The sequence below is a fragment of the Calonectris borealis genome, chromosome 3 (assembly GCF_964195595.1).
Source record: "Calonectris borealis chromosome 3, bCalBor7.hap1.2, whole genome shotgun sequence".
NCBI classification, from domain to species: Eukaryota; Metazoa; Chordata; class Aves; order Procellariiformes; family Procellariidae; genus Calonectris; species Calonectris borealis.
Window position 1 is genome coordinate 15,981,229 of NC_134314.1, and position 21,158 is coordinate 16,002,386.

The 21,158-nt window shown below is 39.9% G+C and overlaps 1 protein-coding gene across 3 annotated transcripts in view; it reads right to left on the reverse strand.

The window, feature by feature from the left end:
• The window catches only part of LPIN1 (lipin 1), a 51,999-nt gene that overhangs the window by 12,470 nt on the left and 18,371 nt on the right, over positions 1-21,158 (reverse strand). For all 3 annotated transcript variants that reach the window (XR_012672876.1, XM_075145035.1, XM_075145033.1), the window contains 9 exons: positions 19,185-19,314; positions 16,681-16,987; positions 15,082-15,175; positions 13,560-13,747; positions 11,333-11,426; positions 9,881-9,950; positions 6,934-7,026; positions 5,459-5,535; positions 3,272-3,416 (listed from right to left, as the gene is read on the reverse strand). Coding sequence is in view for 2 of the 3 variants with exons in the window: in XM_075145035.1 (XP_075001136.1) it covers positions 3,272-3,416; positions 5,459-5,535; positions 6,934-7,026; positions 9,881-9,950; positions 11,333-11,426; positions 13,560-13,747; positions 15,082-15,175; positions 16,681-16,987; positions 19,185-19,314 (1,198 nt within the window). In the remaining variant the exon portion in view is untranslated. The remainder of the gene's footprint in view (positions 1-3,271; positions 3,417-5,458; positions 5,536-6,933; positions 7,027-9,880; positions 9,951-11,332; positions 11,427-13,559; positions 13,748-15,081; positions 15,176-16,680; positions 16,988-19,184; positions 19,315-21,158) is intronic.

Here is a 21,158-nt window from a genome sequence, read left to right on the forward strand (position 1 = left end):
GACCTTGTTCTCACCAACAAGGAGGGGCTGGTGGAGAATGTGAAGCTCAAGGACAGCCTTGGCTGCAGTGACCATGAAATGGTGGAGTTCAAGATCCTTAGGGCACGGAGGAGGGCACGCAGCAAGCTCACTACGCTGGACTTCAGGAGAGCAGACTTTGGCCTCTTCAGGGGTCTGCTTGGTAGAGTGCCATGGGACAAAGTCCATGGAGGAAGGAGGGAGCTTTTGAGGATCATCTCCTCCAAGCTCAGGAGCGATGCATCCCAACAAAGAGGAAATTGGGCAAAAACACCAGGAGACCTGCATGGATGAACAAGGAGCTCCTGGACACACTCAAACACAAAAAGGAAGCCTACAGAGGGTGGAAGCAAGGACAGGTAGCTTGGGAGGAATACAGAGAAATTGTCTGAGCAGCCAGGGATCAGGTTAGGAAAGCTAAAGCCCTGAGAGAATTAAATCTGGCCATGGACATCAAGGGCAACAAGAAAAGCTTCTATAGGTATGTTGGGGATAAAAGGAAGACTAGGGAAAATGTGGGCCCTCTCCAGAACAAAATGGGAGACCTGGTTACCCAGGATACGGAGAAGGCTGAGGTACTCAATGACTTTTTTGCCTCTGTGTTCACCAGCAAGAGCTCAAGCCTCACTGCCCAAGCCTCAGAAGGCAAAGGCACGGACTTGGAAAATGAAGAGCCACCCACTGAAGGAGAAGATCAGGTTCAAAACCATCTAAGGAACCTGAAGGTGCACAAGTCCATGGGACCTGATGAGATCCATCCGCAGGTCCTGAAGGAACTGGCACATGAAGTTGCTAAGCCACTATCCATCACATTTGAGAAGTTGTGGCAGTCTGGTGAAGTTCCCACTGACTGGAAAAGGGGAAACATAAACCCCATTTTTAAAAAGAGAAAAAAAAAGACCCGGGGAACTATAGGCCAGTCAGTCTCACCTCTGTGCCTGGGAACAGATCCTCCTGGAAGCTATGCTGACGCACACAGACGACAGAGAGATGATTCGAGACAGCCAGCATGGCTTCACCAAAAGCAAGTCCTGCCTGACCAACCTAGTGGCCTTCTATGATGGAGTGACTACATGAGTGGACATGGGAAGGACTACTGATGTCATCTGGACGTCTGTAAGGCCTTTGACACGGTCCCCCACAACATCCTTCTCTCTAAATCGGAAAGGTATGGATTTGATGGGTGGACTGTCCAGTAGGTGAGGAATTGGTTGGATGGACGCATCCAGAGGGAGTGGTCAATGGCTCAATGTCCAGATGGAGATCGGTGACGATCCCTCAGGGGTCCTTATTGGGACCAGTATTGTTTAATATCTTCATCAATGACACAGACAGTGGGATCGAGAGCACCCTCAGCAAGTTTGCAGATGACACCAAGCTGAGTGGTGCAGTCGACACGCCTGAGGGATGGGATGCCATCCAGAGGGACCTGGACTAGCTCAAGAAGTGGGCCCCTGTGAACCTTATGAGGTTCAACAAGGCCAAGTGCAAGGTCCTGCACCTGGGTCGGGGCAACCACTGGCATCAATACAGCTGGGGGTGAAGGGATTGAAAGCAGCCCTGCCAAGAAGGACTTGGGGTACTGGTGGATGAAAAGCTGGACGTGAGCCAGCAATGTGTGCTCACAGCCCAGAAAGCCAACTGTATCCTGGGCTGCATCAAAAGAAGTGTGGCCAGCAGGTCGAGGGAGGTGATTCTGCCCCTCTACTCTGCTCTCTTGAGACCCCACCTGGAGTCCTGCGTCCAGCTCTGGAGCCCTCAGCACAAGAAAGACACGGACCTGTTGGAGCGGGTCCAGAGGAGGGCCACGAAAAAGATCAGGGGGATGGAACGCCTCTCTTGTGAAGAAAGGCTGAGAGAGTTGGGGTTGTTCAGGCTGGAGAAGAGAAGGCTTCAGGGAGACCTTATTGCAGCCTTTCAATACCTAAAGGGGGCTTATAAGAAAGATGGGGACAGACTTTTTAGCAGGACCTGTTGCGACAGGACAAGGGGGTATGATTTTAAACTAAAATAGCGTAGATTCAGACTAGATATAAAGAAGACATTTGTTACAATGAGGGTGGTGAAACACTGGCACAGGTTGCCCCGAGAGGTGGTAGATGCCCCATCCCTGGAAGCATTCAAGGTCAGGTTGGACGAGGCTCTGAGCAACCTGATCTAGTTGAAGATGTCACTGCCCACGGCAGGGGGGTTGGACTAGATGACCTTTAAAGGTCCCTTCCAACCCAAACTATTCTATGGTTCTATTAACACTGTAAGTGTCTCTTTTTCTGAGATATATTTCACTGCAATTTTTCTATTAGTTAAAAAGTGAAAAGGAGATAGGAATGCAGAACAACTGATGGGTAACTGATGAGTCTCATCCACTGAAGAAACCAATCTAAAAGTAGTTTTAGCTTCAACTAATTTCTGCTAGGTTTCTGAATCTGAAAAGTATCAGTATATTTGTGTAATCCTTACTTTTTGTTTGCTGTACAAAATTACTAACACATCCCATCTGTCTCTTGGAAAAATTCTACATTTCTTACAAACTATTCAGGCAGTGAGTGATGGGCTGTTTAATGCTGTACGCCTTGTGTGGGTTTCCTTCAGAAAACTAATTGGCTGTAGATAAGATGACAAAAAGTATTTCCCTAAAGTAGCCCACTTTTCTAGATCAAATTGTCATGTGCAGAACTCAAAACTGTAAGTTTAGTCACCATTAGTCAAAACACCTCTGTCACAGAGGAAGAGAATTGGCTCCCAAGAAATTAATAGCCTGGCCTCATAGTAAATTCACAAGCAGCTCTTTCAGAATTTACTAACAGAAAATCATATTTATGTAAAACGTGACTGTCTGCCTATGAATGAGGGGAAAGAAAAGGAGAGGATGAATAAAAAGAGAAGGAAAAAAGAAGAAAAAAAAGAAGAGAGGCCTGTGACTTGACATATACACATTCTACATAATACAAAAAGGACGTGGTTCCAGTACACTTATTCAGGTGACAAATATATACTTTTGAATTCAATTTTGATATTTTTCTAAATGGGATCCCATGTCTCCCAATCTCTGAACCCCAGCACTTCCTGCAAGGTCCAACATTTATGCTTAATACTGAAAAGAGAAGGGAAAAGATTTTTTTTTTAAATATAATAAGAAAGGGAATTAAATGCAAGACATAAGAGCTAATTAAGCTTTGCAAGCCTGAATAACAGTATTGTTCATGTTGTATTAGAAATGACATTTCAGGACAAGAATGTAAAATTAACTCACAAGCTGGTCAGAAGTGAGTCGAAGTGTTTTTTTGTAACTGATTCCAGACAATAATGAGAGATGACTTGAGTTGGTTTGTAATGACCCAAGGTTTTGTTTGGCTGCTCTAGGGTCTTCGTCGCTTGAAGAAGATTCATCTTTTATTCTGGAACATTGCACACACAGAAAATGATGCTATCATGTCAGTAAATGTATCTCAGTATCCATTAAAAATGCATTAACAGTGAGTCACCAAATAAGTCATTGATTCTCTGCTCCTAAATACTGTCTCACAGGAGGTCATTCACATCATGGCTTTAAATATATCAATGAAGCGCTGAATTGTCATTCACGCATGTTCCCCATTATTCATACTTGCATTGTTCTAGCCATTCACTTGTCTATAAGCTAGTTTTCATTACTTAAATTTAATGGATGTAAATTAACCCATATTGACTCAAAAAATCTCACAGTGGTAAAAAAAAAAAAATACCCATTAGATACTGTAACTACAAAAATTCCTCAGTTCTCAGATGAAGAAAGAGGAGTTTGTTAGGCTGGCTTTCTTTTCGCCCCTTTCCCCCATCCCCCCAAAAGAATTTATCAATTAATAAAAAAAATCCAAGTGATGGAAATTTTATTACAGAAAGTAATTCCTCCTTCTCTTTCAATGAGCAACTTTAGATCATTGGATTATTCTTTTCCAGGGTTTGCAGGATTACCCCATTCAGGACATGATGAAAAGTCAGGACATGATGAAAAGTCATAAAACCTGAGCTCCTTTACACAATTCTGTTTAAATACACATCAGTGTAATTTTTATTTTTTTTCTGCTACAACCATTTTTTCAGAAATTTGTTAAGGATATTTTTCTTCAGAGAGAAAGTTTTCCTAACAGTAAACAAATCTATCACCTTAGGTGGAAGGTAAAACATCCTTTCAGCTCCTACAAATCTCATCAGTGTTTGGGCTTTTATTTCAATCACACCTGGATGTTGTTTAATGTTAGGAAGCCTTGACCCAATACCAAGGTACCGCATGCCATGACTAGCAACATTTAAAAGTCTATCTTATCTTTTGTAATATCCGATCTCAAAAGTTTTACTCAACATGCCACTTGTCACATTCTGCTTGCAAGCAATAAATTCTTCATGACAGATTTCTAACATCAGTTAAAATTTAAACAAAGAATGCGAATTACAGAATCTAGTCTGCTTGAAGTCTTAATTCCACTTTAAAGCTTATCTTTAAACAACAGACCTAAATGTCACTTGTCATCCTTAAAAGGAAAATCAGCCTTGCCAATTTATTCTGTGGCTCTCTCAGTCTCAGAGAGGGAACTGAGATAACAGCTAGCCTCCTAGAGAATGAGGAATCCTCCTTCCAGCACATTCTCCTGGACTGCAACTGCTGACCTCCAGAAAGAATGACAATTAATGCCTTTTTGTTTCATAAATATGATCCTTGAACTTAGCTTAATGAGCATAAAGCATATTTGAATCTAGCCCTTTCCAGCTCTAAGTGCAGACAGCACACAGATGGGCTGTCTTTACAGTAAGATCTGTATGTACAGCAAAGGGGCAAGGTAGGAGAGCTGTCCCTGGCTAACTCATCTCTCCAAAGCAAGTTCAAGCTCATCTTATGGAACCCTCCTGAAGGAAAGATTCTGGCCATACAGCATGATTGGTTTGGAGCATCAGAAGGAAGAGACTTCTGCAATCCTTGAAAGAAGTAATAGAAAACCATGACTACTGGCTGTGAAAAAACCTGTGCAAAGTCTTAGGCCCCCGAACTTCCCAAAATTTGCAGGAACAAATGAAGTTGTCAGGCCATAAATATAAGTAAATCAGAAAGTTTAGCAACTGGGATCTGACGACAGCATGGGGTCATCTATGATGTTCCCTTGAAAATTCTAGAGAGATACATACAGCTTCGGAGAACTGCTCCAACTATTGTTTGTTTTTAAGAGGCTGGAATGTGTGTCACAGAGCTGCCAGCCAAACCACAGAAATGCCAGAGCACACTCGCAAGGTCTGCAACCCTGCCATGGGTAGAACCTTCCTATCTGCACTCATTTGGTGCAATGAATAACAAATTAAACGTATTTCACTGATGCAGTATTTCTTCGTTCAAATATAAGAGGTAGTTTGTTTTCTTTTTTAAATGGTAACTCCTGCTCATTTCAGGTACAGATAATTTTTGGGGTACCTGTTTGCCACGCTCATCTGTGAAGAGTCTTCTCCTGTAAGTCCACTCCCACTCATACCTTGCTCTGGCTTTGTTTCCTGTTAAAATACAAGTATGAGAAGCTGCGCATCTCCTGTTGGGCAGAGAGCAAATGTTTTTAGAAAAATATTTGAAAACCAAATTCTGTCTTGTACAGACTTGGTAAAAATCAACAGCATGTTTGTTTCCTTTGCTTGTAGGCAAAGTAAAACTTCAAGGTTTTCTTAAAGAATAAAGGCTGAACAAAGAACTAAAAATTGCAAATATAAAACTCAGAAGAATAATTAAGATTTGTTTTGCATGGAAGAAGTTCAGAAATACCAGATTTCACATCTAGTACTGTTGAAGTTTTGAGATCAATCCCATAACTACTCAGTTCAGGCACCTCAAAAAGCTAGATTTCACTTGAAAAAGCAAAGTATGACTCTAGAGAAGAAAAAAAAATTACTATTACCTGTCATAGAATCATTAAAATTTTTAATCCAATAAAACTTTCCAAACTGCTTTTACCTTGAGTAGATGCTAAGCTCTATCAATTTTATCCCACAAGATTTTTAAACAGTGAATGATTTTATGAGATACACAAACAACAATAACACCTCCCCTTATCCATTTATAGCTGCCACAGCTCAAGAGATAACCAAATACTTTCACTCAGAGAGAAATTCTAAAAACTTCAAACTGTAAAAACTAAAATCTCGCGCTCTAAAGCCCATAACCATTGTACTGATCTGTGGGTATTTCATGCAAGGCTAAAAAAGTTCATCGACTGAGGCACAACCATAAAAATGTATTAGAAGCCATTTTCTCCCCTCAAGTACTAATGCTTCAGTAGTATAAATTAATATGAAGAGGTTTTATTAGCCAACTTTAAAGATTAAATACGTCTAGACAGGAGATCAATATTTCATATAAAGTTTTTTCTTTTTTCACTGTTCTTTAATGTTCATCCATGGCTTTAAGACTGTTACCACAAACTTTTAATGCTCAGAAAAGAAATTCAAGAAGACTTTAAAACTAATATATAGTCAGTTTTCCATCTTAGGTTTTGCTGAATTTTACAGCTCACACTACTCATAAATATGCCCGTTCTTCAACTATCAAAAGAAAACTGCAGAAAGGTACCTAATCTGCACAAAAACATTAAATTAGTGGCACAGCTCTTCGATTCTAGGTTCCCAAACACAAGTTTAATCCATTAGATAACACTGCCTCAGGTTTGTCTAATGAAATGAAAATAAATGCAGAACCAAAACACTGCAGGAAAATGTTTCAGGAAGGGTCTGATCCAAAGCTTTCCGACTTCAGACCCTGTTTAAACATCTTTCAATATGTATATCTTCAGTCAAATTGAACATTGAGTTACACTCAGAAGCAAAGTTCTGAGGGAAGAATATGGAGGTACCCAGCCTTCCCACTACAACCAGAAGGAAATTCTGCTTGCTTCTTAAACTTACCTCTTTAATAGTGCTGTTTCTCCCTCGCCATGAAAACCACCACCTTCCACCTTTTTTGGGCATCTTGTCTCTCATTATAGATTCCACAGTGGCCTGTGATAAATGGATGGCAACATAAAAAAACCCCAAAATAAAGGACAACCTGATATACGTAAATGAAAGAAAGTGCCAAACACACAATTTTAACTGATAATAAATAGAATAAAAGTAAACATACTGTCTGTGGACCATAAATTCTACTAAAGCAAAATCTAATGGTATCCAGAGCTGCTCTGAAGTAACTTAAGCATGAATACTTATGGTATTTTTAAAAGGAAAATGAAAAAGAGATAAAATCAAAGAAGAAAAAAAAGGCATAAATAGGTGTTAGTATAATGTCTAGAATGGAGGACCTACTGTTTTTAAGTTGAAGTTACTTAGTGCAAATTATATTTAAAAAAAGAAAAATATCACTTCCTGAAGGAGCTCTCAAGCAAAACAGTAACAAACCCACATGCAAGATGGTTATTCTCATTTAAAAATAACTACAAAGTTCATATTTAATCACCAGTTTGGAAAAAAGCAAAGTTGTTACTGGCTTTTATGAGTTTAGTATGATGCTATGAATTTGACTGACAATGTTAGAACTGGTTTTTAAATTGTGACTACTTTGCATTGGTTATATATACTAGACCTCAGTAGAGAAAAGTTTCTTTCAATACTTGTAATGACTGGAGCCTTATGCATTGTAATAACGAGAGCTGAATTCACTCAGAGAGCAAGCAAAAGACGAAAGGGGAAAATATTACAGTGAAGGCGTCCGCAGTGTTTGGTACGCCCTAGAATAGCTTAGCCACCGGCTTTCTGAGATGATAGCCTCCACTGTAAGCAAAGTCACCAAAATAAAACTGTGATGTTGATTGGTGATTTAAAAAAAAAAAAAAAAAAAAAATCAATGATCCCAAGAATTCTTAGCAGTTAAGAGAGAACAGCTAATGTATAGGACAATGCACGCCTCTTCTCAGTTTTCCATAGGTTCTCTTGACTATACTATCTAAAGTATATAAGAAAAGAAAGAAATGACAGAGGAATAAAGTTGAGCAAATAAGTTGAGAACTTTTTAAACAAAAATAAGAAAAACAAGGAGCAGATGGAGCTACTGAGAATGGAATGCCACTGTTGAGAACAATGGCTACAATTTAAGGAGGTTCTCAAACATATGGACAACATCAAGCAGACGTCCTATTGACTTTTAGTGAGATAATTCACATGCTTACAATTAGACATGTGGTTAAGTGTATTTTGCAGAACATGAGTGATTTTTTCGCAAGAACTCCAGTTTTCAATCATTTCATAAAGTCTGTTTTGATAAAGTATCTTAGTATTTCAATTCCCTAGTTCCATTATTACAGCAAATCAAAACTCTAATTAACAAGTCATTAAGAAAACCAGTAGGATGACTGGTAGAATAAATGAGTAATTTTAGTTTCAGAGGTACAGTTCAGCCAAGTAAACCTTCCCAATCATACAGACTGTTCCAACTATATGCACTGGCTTCTCCACTAAATTAAAACTGCACTGTCTAGAAAGTTATCAGCATTCAGAATATAAGTTAACCATTAAAAAAGATGAACACACTGAATTTCACACTAATACAAGACTTTTCTTAACTGATAAGCTATATGAATAATGGAGTAACCATAATGCTATTGAAAGAACTGCCATTTCCCTTAATTTAATGGCAAAAATATTGCATGCCAATTCTTTCCATTTACCCATCCTAGGCAAAACCCAAAACATCTGGCTCAGGTATCAAAGTGCTTAATTAAAAATCCAGTTACCTTGCATTATCTTTATTGCAAGACTCAACAGGCACCTATCAAGGTCCAAATCACTCTGTGGAATTGCCCAGCAAATAGAGAGTAGGATAACTATACCCTTTCTGCAGGCATTTGAGTTCCATGAGGTGAATCCCACCTTTGATGATTACTAGAATATTTGCAGTAAAGCACAAAACATCTGGCTCTGTGACATCCTTGAAATTCAAGCCACGTTTACCAGATGCTTGGGACTTTCAGGATCAATTTATTTTATATTGGGATGCTACAGTGCAGCTACGCATGACTGCATACATAGGTAATGTGGGACAAGGAAAGAACACAGGGGTAGACAGTATTCTGGACTTTGAAGAAATTTTTATTCCATATTCATGGCAATAGAGATAGCATTTGAATTCACATAGATTAAACCCAAAGACATGAGAAGTACTGCAAATGGCAGAAGGAGAGTTTAGGTTCAAGATTTATTAAATCCATGGCTAACCAGGATAAAAAATAGCGCCAGTGGTGATACTACTTCTTTATATACATTTACAGTAGTGTGTATTTCTGTCCTGAGCATCTATGTGGCACCAGGTCATGTGGAATTGGACTGAGTTCATCAATGCATTTAAATATAAGCCAACATATATAAGTGTCACGTAGTCATAGCCACTACCTACCTTGGTTGGTTATGAACAACCAACCGAGAAATAGAAAACTAGCAAGTTACAGGCATTCCTTATCTAGTAGTTAAAGCTTATTCACTGAGGTTAAAATTCCTGGCCTCTATTTTTATTTGATATCATCTGCTGTATACAGATAAAATGGAAAGCAGTCACCAAGTATTCAGCTAGAGCAAACACTAACATGGGTCAATATAATTTATATTTACAATCCATATTAATGAAGGAAAACAGGAAGTTTTCCTTCTTCAAAATATTTGTAATGATCTTAGTCTAGCAAATAAATACTATTCACAGACCAAATTTAGTCCTGCTTATTTAGCCCTTAGCATAAGCTAGATGAATGGTTATGTGTGGATAGGTATTACTGATGTGCAGATTCTCTTGTACAACAGCCCTCTTCCCTGCCTTAATAAATGGCAGAATGTCACAACTTCTCTGACCAACCTTCATGTTCAATCTCACCTTTGGCAAAGGTTTCTGGAATGCCTGCATTGCCAGCAGAAGGGGACCAGCTGTCGTCCAGTTGTAGTACCTGGGCATGCAACAAAGACGATTACTACATTTTTGTAATCCCAAGGTTCCAATTCATAATCTACCTAGTATTTATCATCTGGCAGTTTAAAGCCATGAAACCTCTTTGGCGCAGGTCAAACTCTGGCCTGTACCAGTAAGAGTAGACTCACCTTATTCCACAGTATGTTCACACGTATTTACGGCATATACTTTTCAAGACATGCAAGAGAAGCTAGGTCCTTAAGTAGAAAGGGTATTTGTCATACATTCCTCATGTCCTTAATATACCTCATTATCACAGCATGAGCTACACTTTTTACCAGCTGTTTTCACTGTTTTTCCGTCAAGGAACTACATAGAAGTTAGGGGCCGTAGTCTGTAGAATGTCAAGCTTTTGCTATGATGTGCTGAACATGGGTCAACTCTTGTTACTGACACTAGGACAAATACAGTATTATCATCCATCTCTCTAGGGAAGCTGAAGCTCACATGACATCCAGAGAATATGACAGTAAGATCCTCACTAAGTATTCCTCTCTTCCCAACATATCAGTAGGCAGGTAAACATTACCATCAAATTCAGAGAGCTATGGCAGGGAAGCAATAAGTGACTCACTCCAGACCACAGAGAGGGTCAGGTATGAGGCCATACCATCTGTGATACAAACTATCACATAAGGATGCACCAGGCATGTCAGATTTGTATGGGCGATGTCTATGACTAAGGGTAGCCTAACCTCTAAGTGCAGCACAATGCCATGACTTCTCCTCTACTCTGTAACATTGTATGCCAGGTGCAAGGAGCTCTCAAGTTAAAACATCCTCCAAAAAGCTGCATCTGGTATAGACCATAGTGCTGCCAGCAATATAAACATATGAAATAATGTCTTATCCTTGCAGAAATAGAAGTCTCATACTTGGTGGGTGAAGTTTGACAAGTCTTGAAAAGCAATGCCTCCATAGAGGCATATAAGCAAAATATTCAGTATATACAAACTGCTGGGTACAGAGTGCTTGCACGCAGACTGCCATATCCCTGTAAATATTAATTATTCAAACTGGCTCAGGGCAAGCCTTAGCAAGTTCACATCCTATTTCATTTTTACTCTGCTAATTGAGTGTGAACACTACTAGCATTTAATACTAGCTTCTTGAAATTCAAATTGTGTCAATTAGCTGTAACAGGTCATCTGAAACTGCTCTTTACTTTCAATTTAAAGGAGGAAAGGTAACTAGAAGAGCCTGAATTCACTAGAGAGTTAACTCTTTCTGGATGAATCTAAGCTATGAACATTCAAAACCTACTTTTCAGCTACAGTTAAACTGGTCTAATGCACTGAAGAGCCACAGAAGTGTTTTTGTTACAACAGTAAAATTTTTTTTTTCCTGAAACATACTTACTTATTTCCAATCTTAACCACAAGGTTAGGGTCATCAATGATAGCAGGATTGTCCACAAACTGCTGATATGTTACTGCATGTTCTAAGAATTCTTCTGTGGGGGCGAAAAATTACATATGTAAAGCATGCATTTATAGATGCCTGGGATGGGCCAACCTTAAACCTCTTAGCATTTCTCAAACACGTAGGTTTCACATTCAGGGTCAGCCCTTCATTACCAGGGTGCTGAGATTAGCAGTAATATGGAAGCAAGATGTTCAGAGACTCTCAGTCTCAGAAAATGCTGAGGGCTTCTTTGTTAGCTGCTGGTGTCTTTCCTGTTCAAAATACAAGCTAAGTGAAAGCTCAGGGATGGAAATGTGAAGGAGGAAAATCAGGCTTCTGAACAAGGCAAGGAAATACTTTGTCATGCCTTTCACCAATCCTCTGTCCAAGTTAGGAGCAGGAACTGATGGGCTCAACGTATATGTAAACCCACAGCCAGAAACTTAATGATCACTTGTAAGGCCTACAGCAAAGTGAAAGTGTCTACGAATAAATACCCCTTCCACCAGCTGTGACTCCTTTCACAAAATCTATGTAATTTACAAGTGATTCAGATAACAATACAACTCCAGTAAACCACAGTGTATTTGAAGTGTTTTAATAACTAGCTTCTGAACATCAGTCAGTGTAGCATCAGGCTCATATGATTTTATGACGCCATATTACTGCACAAAGTGCAAGTCTTAACACATTTATCTTCACATTATGCAGCTGAAAGTTTAAGGCACAGAGCATTGTAAATGATTTATCCAAAAGTCACACAAGAAATTGGAGGTAGAGCAGAAACTCAGGTTAAAGTTTCCAACTCCCCCTCCTAGTGTCCCCATTTACAGACTACCTTTTTCATTCCGGACACTGACAGCTGTGAATTTCCTAGCTATATACCGTACCAAGTGGCAAAAGTACCATTAACGCTATTGTGATACAAAATGTAGTACTATCAGGAAATAAAAATATCAATAAAATACTTTCAAAAAATTTGGTATACAGTGAATTGTTGAAATGTGTTAAAAATTATAAGTCCTATATAAGTCTACTATTTTAAATATGAAAAATTCTAGGAAACTTATCATTACAGGGACAGTATTTATCTTCTCAACACATTCTTGAGTACTGCCGCAGGAGGGCACTGCTTCCTCAGTCTAGGACGCTAAAACTCGGCTGACAGCACATAGAATCATAGAATCATTAAGGTCGGAAAAGACCTCTAAGATCATCAAGTCCAACCGTCAACCCAACACCACCATGCCCACTACACCATGTCCCTAAGCGCCACATCTACATGTCTTTTAAATACTTCCAGGGATGGTGACTCCACCACTTCCCTGGGCAGCCTGTTCCAAGGCCTGACCACTCTTTCAGTGAAGAAATTTCTCCTAATGTCCAGCCTAAACCTCCCCTGGCGCAACTTGAGGCCATTTCCTCTCGTCCTGTCGCTAGTTACTTGGGAGAAGAGACCAACACCCACCTCGCTACAACCTCCTTTCAGGTAGTTGTAGAGCGCAATGAGGTCTCCCCTCAGCCTCCTCTTCTCCAGGCTAAACAGTCCCAGTTCCCTCAGCCGCTCCTCATAAGACTTGTGCTCCAGGCCCTTCACCAGCTTCGTTGCCCTTCTCTGGACACGCTCCAGCACCTCCATGTCCTTCTTGTAGTGAAGGGCCCAAAACTGAACACAGGATTCGAGGTGCGGCCTCATCAGTGCTGAGTGCAGGGGCACGATCACCTCCCTGCTCCTGCTGGCCACACTATTTCTGATACAGGCCAGGATGCCGTTGGCCTTCTTGGCCACCTGGGCACACTGCCGGCTCATGTTCAGCCGGCTGTCAATCAGCACCCCCAGGTCCTTTTCCTCTGGGCAGCTTTCCAGCCACTCTTCCCCAAGCCTGTAGCGTTGCCTGGGGTTGTTGTGACCCAAGTGCAGGACCCGGCACTTGGCCTTGTTGAACCTCATACAGTTGGCCTCGGCCCATCGATCCAGCCTGTCCAGGTCCCTCTGCAGAGCCTTCCTACCCTCCAGCAGATCAACACGCCCACTCAACTTGGTGTCATCTGCAAACTTACTGAGGGAGCACTCGATCCCCTCATCCCAATCGTTGATAAAGATATTGAACAGGACCAACCCCAAAACTGAGCCCTGGGGAACAGGAATTACATGCCTGTAATTCAGAAAGTCATTCTGTACCTTTGGTTATTTCTTTGTTGTCCGTAAGGCCTCCACAGAGAGAAATGGCAATGGAGGGCAAATCTCGAATTCCATCCGAGGTGCTTTCAACTCCACTGTCAACACCTGAGCTCCCGACAGACTGTGGAGATTGGCTGGCGGACCGTGGCCCTGTGTCATTCGTGTTCTTGCTTTGGACATTATCCCCACTGGAAAAGAAAAATCAGGAATTCAGTCTTCATGTATTTATTCCCAAATTCGCTTCCTTCAACAAGCACTGTTTACATCTGACACACGTTTAGAAGTTTGCTTGGTTTTGCCATAAAATTTAAACAAAGTCATATAGGCCTTATGTACCCTCAAATATTAGATTGCTTCTACTTACTTGCCTAAACTAGGCATGTATAATTATAGCTTCGCTTATTTACAAGAGAGAGGAAAAATAAGACAATAAACTGTACAATCTTAGTAGACAAAATAATGCTACTATAAGCAGAGTTTATACTAGTAGAACTATTCCCACACAGGAACAAGAATAAACATATTCATTTATTATTTAATTTATATTGATTATATAAACTGATAGCTAAACCCAAAACAAAGAATGTGTATGTTTGTGTATTCATATGTCATGTATATACAAATAAAATACTCTACATACAAACTAGGATTAAAATTTTAAGAAACAATAAATCATTATACCCATTTAAAATGTGTGTATAGATGACATCACTATTACAAAGTGCAGGCTCAAACTCTGCTTTCCATTCCAGATTTATATTAATCCATTTGAGAAAGGAATTTTCAGTCCAACTTTTTTCTCCATATTACTAATCTTTCTCAGTTTTATTGAAATGCTAATATTACAACAGCTGAGTTTAAGCAAGCAAGAAAGAAAAATAAAATATGCAAGCTACTTTAGTTATTGCTGAATTACTTTAGTCAAATGACTAGAGTATGATGTGGAAAGAGAACTATAAATGTTATAAAAAGCTTGAGTAAAGATCGGAACAAGTTGGAAATTGTATGTTCAGGGTGCAATATTTTCATAAATAAATCTGTCATGCGTCTTCCAAAAATTATTTTCTAACATTCATATTTATAGGTGATCACCCACAGCAGAACAATATTAGAGGAATCATTTTGTGCTAATACTGTTAACAGCAAGTTATGTTCTTCATATCTTTGCCAATAAGCAAGGACACAGGGATAAATATATCCCAAGGCCAATCGCTCTCTCAGGGCATGTGAGTAACACTCACAAACATCAGTGTACATTACATAACAATCCACAATCAATATATGATGCTTAATTGACCAAAATAGAAAATCAGTTTCAAGCACACTTCTCAGGCCCAAATGTCTGCCAGAGCCTTCCAAAAGCTCTAATATTCCTCTCTACAGTTTTATTTTCCTTCTGCCTTCACTTCTGTTTGGACTCTGAAAAAGAGGTCTTATCTGGTTGGCAATGAAGAGTTTGATCTAAATCTGGAAGGTGACAAGAGCTCTTTAAATAGCAAAAATATAAGCAAAGGACTTATACTTCTTGGGGAAATAAAGTGCAGCAACTTCTGGATCCATGTCAGTGAGGTCATCTAAATAGACACCATCAGCACCAAGATGCCGGCTTCGTTTGTCTGTAAGGGACGGCACAAATAAGCCTATTAATGAGCATTTTCTGAGTAACAAGCCAGAACTGCTATTACTGTTTAACTATTCATTTTAAGATTGAGAAACCAGACAAGTTATAACAGTTTGTGAACTGTACTTATATAAAATGGCACTGCCAAAAATTTCAAAACAAGTTGCTCATATACATTGTTCAGACTCAAATACACAATATGGGACAGCAGAGGACTAGTTTTGAGACATGCTGAATCCTCCCTATCCCAGACAAAACCACTGGGAATTAGAGGTCAGTGGTCACTGTAGAAAAACAGCAAAAGGAAGACTTTCTGAGTATTTGCATAGGCTTATTATTACAGTAAGGCAATCAGAGCATTTAATCTCCAAGAACTAATCTTCAATCCCCCCTTGCAAAAGGGAAATAGCACAACAGGCTATACTATAGTCACTAATACACTGTAACTGGCTTGTTATGGAGACAACTCACTGTTTAGCACATACAACTGATGTGTTGTGTGTCCACATGCACCATTGCAGGGGACAAGACAACCCTCCTAGGTCTTTCACTTGTACCAACACACAGAGCCATCACTGTCCTGTTGTTGCTGATACATCTGTAAGGCCAAAACCTAATTTGGAATTCATTCTAAAACCCACAACTTCTCACTGTCCCAATTTCCAACATCAAACATCAGAAAAGCAATCAGAAAAAAAGTTATGTAAAGACTGAATAGTAAGCAGAGTAACACTGTCATTTTTGTCTTCAAAGACAGTGGAATGCATGGGGAAGTGGCTGAGAAACTTGTATGTTTACTGATTAAAAAGCAGCTGCACAAACTAGGCTTATACAGGGCTTACATAATTATACAATAATCAGAGCTCTAAAACATAACATTTGTAAGCAAATAAATTTCATGTGAAGATTGTAACACTTATTATAAAATATCATGGATATAGAGCCCAGAAATTAAGAAATAGAAAAGCAGATGGAGTTGTATTTCACAAATTCAGGACAGGACATGTACCACACAGAACTGAAATTGCTCATGTGAAACAGAAGCACCTTATTTTATGACAAATCTGTTGTTTGTGCAAAAGACGTACTACAACTTTGTACTAGAGCAGAGAGGTTCCACAATTACCAGTGACACGTAACAACTCAGAAAGTAGTCAGAGCAGGTGAACCAGCAGATCTACAGTGTTCTTGTACCAAAAAGTGAAATCTCTGAATCTGTCAAATATGGATGAATTTGGAACAAGTTTTGCAGCCTTGCTCATATACACAGAGCTGCCAAAAATCCCAGACCAAGGAGGATCTTCTATCTTACTACATGGCTCCAGTGAACAGCCTGCTGCACAGCTCAGATTTTGAAGTTTTTTTCCAACACTTATTCCTTTCCAGATCGGAAAGTGCCTTCAGGGCACAGATTAATTTATATGACAATGAGGTGCTTTATCACCATGAAATTTAAAGACAAAAATCATACATATAAAAGTCCAGAATCAATAGCTTTACCTTTCTTTCTGGAAGGGGAATCTGTCTTGCCAGCTGGTTGCGCTGAGCAAGCTGCAGCTTGTTTTATTTCTTCATTGGCAGGCAACGGTACAGCTGCTCCTGGAGACTCTACCTCTGGCTTATTTGTCTCAGCTGGTAAGGGCTCACTTTCATCAGCAGTTGCTGCATCTGCTTGTCCAAGGGCAGGTAGTGAAGACACAGTGTTAAACTCCTCTATAGGAGAGCCTTGAATGACACGAAAGTGAGTGCTTTCAGAAGGATTTACATCCACCACGCTGGGTTCCTTTGCTTTGAGCAGAGAACTGGTCTGTGAGGAAAAATAAACAGATTGCTATACAGAAAAGCTCTTAAAAAATGCAACAGCCAGAGTTTAACCTGTTCTGTTCACTCCAATGAAATCAGATTCTCAAGGTAACCAACTACAGCAGAAAGCCACCACTAACTGAGGTGGAGACTACAGTGGACAAAAGACCTCTGTGCTGTGCATTTGCTTGTGCAAAGTTTATCTGTATCTTGCACCCAGGAAAGATTTGTTCTGCGATGTGCTCTACAGTCTTTGTTTTCCACTCACCTGCCTGGGAGCACATCACAGCTCCCATCCTGCCCTCCTCCCGTCCTGCGCAAATCCTAGCTTTTCTTCAGAAGGTAATCATGACAAACATGAGAAGGGAGCGCAGACTGGAGTCCTTACACAATCAGGAGGCTCTCAGGGACCAGGACAGGGGTACGCTGTCATGCATCTATACCCCAGATTTAGATTTTATATCACTTTATAGGAACAATTCTAGACCTTCTCTGAGTGTGGGACTGGAGGTGTTCTTACAGAGGGGAGCTGAATTCCTACAGCAGCATTTTTATAGCTGTTATAACCTTCACATCATAGCAAACAAACTCTTACATGAAGATCAACAGCATTCAAAGCATAACTCCCAGTTCAGGTATGGCCAGATCAACTCTGAATAGCTTGGCTAGGGACATAGACAGGGACTGCAGGGGGAAAAGCCTCCAGGAATAAGATTTGCAATACACAGCAGGCTGTGTGACTGGGATAAAAATGAAACACCCAAATCTACTAACAGGAAACCTTAAATTCTAGACTGGAAATGCCAATTTGCAACTCCTGCCTAGACCTGTGCACTTAAATCAGTTCTCTATGCACAGAAAAATATCTCCCAATTTTCTTGTAATATACATGAGGAGGAGAATAATGCAGAGGTGATGGGACAGCTCATCTTTGGCCTATCAAAGAAGAGGCCAGAGCTCTTCTGAGGGAATTAAGAATTCTGGATTCCCATCCCTGCTTTTGACACTGGCTACCAACAGCAAATAAAAGACAAATTATAATAGTGCCATTATAATTCTGGTGCCACCACCAGAACACAGAAGCCTTCTTTCTGAGGAGGATACCCATTATCCTGGACTGCAAAGCAGGAATTTTGTTTCTTTATACTGTTCCTGACCCCATTACTCTCACAGTCCTTTCTGCAGAGAAGCCAACCTTCCACAGAAGGGGCCAAACCCTGCACCATCCCTGCCCCCATAGTTGCAGTATGCCACTGGAACCTGACCTTTACTTCTCACACCCCGAGGCAGGCGTAAGCCCTAAGTCTCCCCTTTCCTGTATGAATGCTCTGACTCCACAGCTATCATAAGGAGCCGGCCAGTACCTGACTGACCTGCAGTGTACTCAGCTGCACATGGCTACTGTGCAGCATGGGAGACAATGCTGCTGGCATGCTACACATCCTGCCATCTAACTGGGCCAAATGGCTTCAGGGAAGGGACAGGCACCAAGCCAGCTGGCTCAGCCAAGAGAACAGCACATCTAGGCATGCAGAGATACAGAACTGCAGGTGTTTCTGGATGCTTATGTACTCAATTTTAATTTTGTGAATCACACTGCTAACACCAAGCACCTAATTTCCACCTAAGACCACTTATGAATTTCAATGATTTACCAAAGGACACTGGGTTTGATTTTATATGTTATTTAAGCTTCTAACTTTTACAAGACTAGGTCTCAAGTACTTCTTCATTTTCTGCTGTATATCATCGGTGTTGAGAACATCCACAGCACAAGGTACTTTCCTGTACCTCCTAAGGAGCAAGATGCAATTCTCTTACATAAAACATCAAGTTGTGCCAAGGGAGGTTTAGATTGAACATTAGGAAAAATTTCTTTACTGAAAGAGTGGTCAGGCCTTGGAACAGGCTGCCCAGGGAAGTGGTGGAGTCACCATCCCTGGAGGTATTTAAAAGACGTGTAGATGAGGCCCTTAGGGACATGGTGTAGTGGGCATGGTGGTGTTGGGTTGACGGTTGGACACGATGATCTTAGAGGTCTTTTCCAACCTGTATGATTCTATGATTCTATGATTCTATGATTGCAGTTTTATGTAAAAACAGGATCCATTCCCCTTCAGCAGTCTGCAATAGAATAAGCATATGTGCCCCATTAAAGCACAATAGATGCTAGCAGGAATTAAACAAATTACGTTGGATACCTTTGCAGCCTGGGGTAGCTCTCCCCATGCCCAGTGCATGTGGGGATTATTCTTCAGTCCACTTCTGTCCATAGGTTTACTGACTAATTCTGAGTCACTTTTAGGAGTAGGAGGGCGTGAACCTGATGGGCTGAAGAAAAACAAACAAAAGATATTACAAAACCAAAAGTAACCACAATGCACTAAGCACTTTCCAAACTGATATCCACCAACCCAAAGCATTGAAGATTTAAATAATCATTAGCCAACTGAAAGTGTGAAAGGATGGAAAACCAGTTTAAACAGTTCTAGATCCTCTTAGACTGGCATTCAGAGGTTTCATCCATTTTTTAGTAAGTGCTGTCACAGAAGTAGGATTTGATAAGCTGAAAGAGATGAACAAGAGCACTGGACCTGAACATTTCAGGAGGATTTTTGTTTTTCTGTGTGGAAAAAAAGAATGGGGATGGTACCAGTAGCAGTAGATTAATAGATGTTAGTATTGTTATAATGGAGAAATTATTGTTATAATGCAGAAATTACTCACTCGCATCAACAAGACACTTTATCCTGACTAACTAATAAATTAGTCTAAGGAATCCAGTTGATTACTTCCTTCTACTAACTTGTTAAGTTCTACCTTTGGATGCATGTTTTAGGGAAACCAGCAGGAGAGCTCTACAAAGAATTTGAGCCCTTCCAGTTCAAAAATATTTAACTGTTTGTTTTGCTGACTACTCAATATAAAATTTTTAATAACTAATTAGTAAATTATCATTTTGCAGCATATTTTTAATTTGGTGAAGTCAATAATGTGATGTCAAGTCAGCCATTTATTAATGATTCACTGATTTCAAGTACAAAAGGAAAAATTCTGATTATCTAGTCCGCCTTTCTGCATAACGCAAGTCATAGAATTTCACCCAGAACCCCCTGAACAAAGCCCATTATTTTTTGTCTGAGCCACAGCACACCTTTGGTATACTCGTACAATCCTGATTTAAAAACTACAAGCAACAGAAGAATCCACAATTCCTAAATCAAAGGTCCAAACTGAGTTACCTTCACTCTCAAAAACAAAAGGCTTCCTACATTTAGTATAAATTCTTCATGTTTGATTTAATCTTTACCTTCTTCTAGATAAACTGAATATCCAAACCAGTTTTGATCTTTCAATGTAAGGCAGTTTTGTAGAGCTACTGGTGAGGAATTCATTTGTCACAGGAAAATAATTACTTCACACTAACACAAAGCAACTTTTAAAAATCTGCGAATTTCACATCTGAAAAAAATAGCAATCTAATTACCTACATTTTCCTTGTTTTCTTCTATGTTGCAGTAAGATATACTTTGAATATGGACAAATGCTACAACTTTTTAGGTAACATAATTATCTGTGGCTAACTAAACTATAAAATTTATAAGCAATACAACTGTGGAAGATCTTTTTTAGTCCTAAGAATTTCAAATTTTTATTAATCCTTAGGGTATAACCTATCATTTGACAGATGAAGGAATCAATACAATGTGATTTTAAAAGTATTTTCAAGCTCTAAGTATTCAAGAAATGCCGGGTGGGTTTTTCAGCAACTTCTACATCTCCCACTGACAAGTTTGTAGGATTTGCAGTATTTTCCATGCATCAAGGGCCCACTGAAACCTTGGAAATCAGGAGCCTGGGCACTTCAGAAAAGTCTCAGCAGGCAATAATGCTTCTACTGTTGCTTTAAGCCCAAAACATCTGGATTTAAGGAAGTGTTGTCACTGCACAAGTTAATCTGTGCACTACACACATTTTAACTTTCGAAAGACCTACTGTTTACTTAGAAAAATCTCCAGTCTGGGCTTTGGGGTATGTTCAGCCCAGGTTCACTTACCCAGCCAGACGACCTGAGAGAACACAGGCATTGCTTCAGTTTGGGCTAGAACCTCTGCATTTTGCAGTGAGAACACTGATTGGGACGGTGGCGAACCTCGCCTTTTCCATAATTTTCC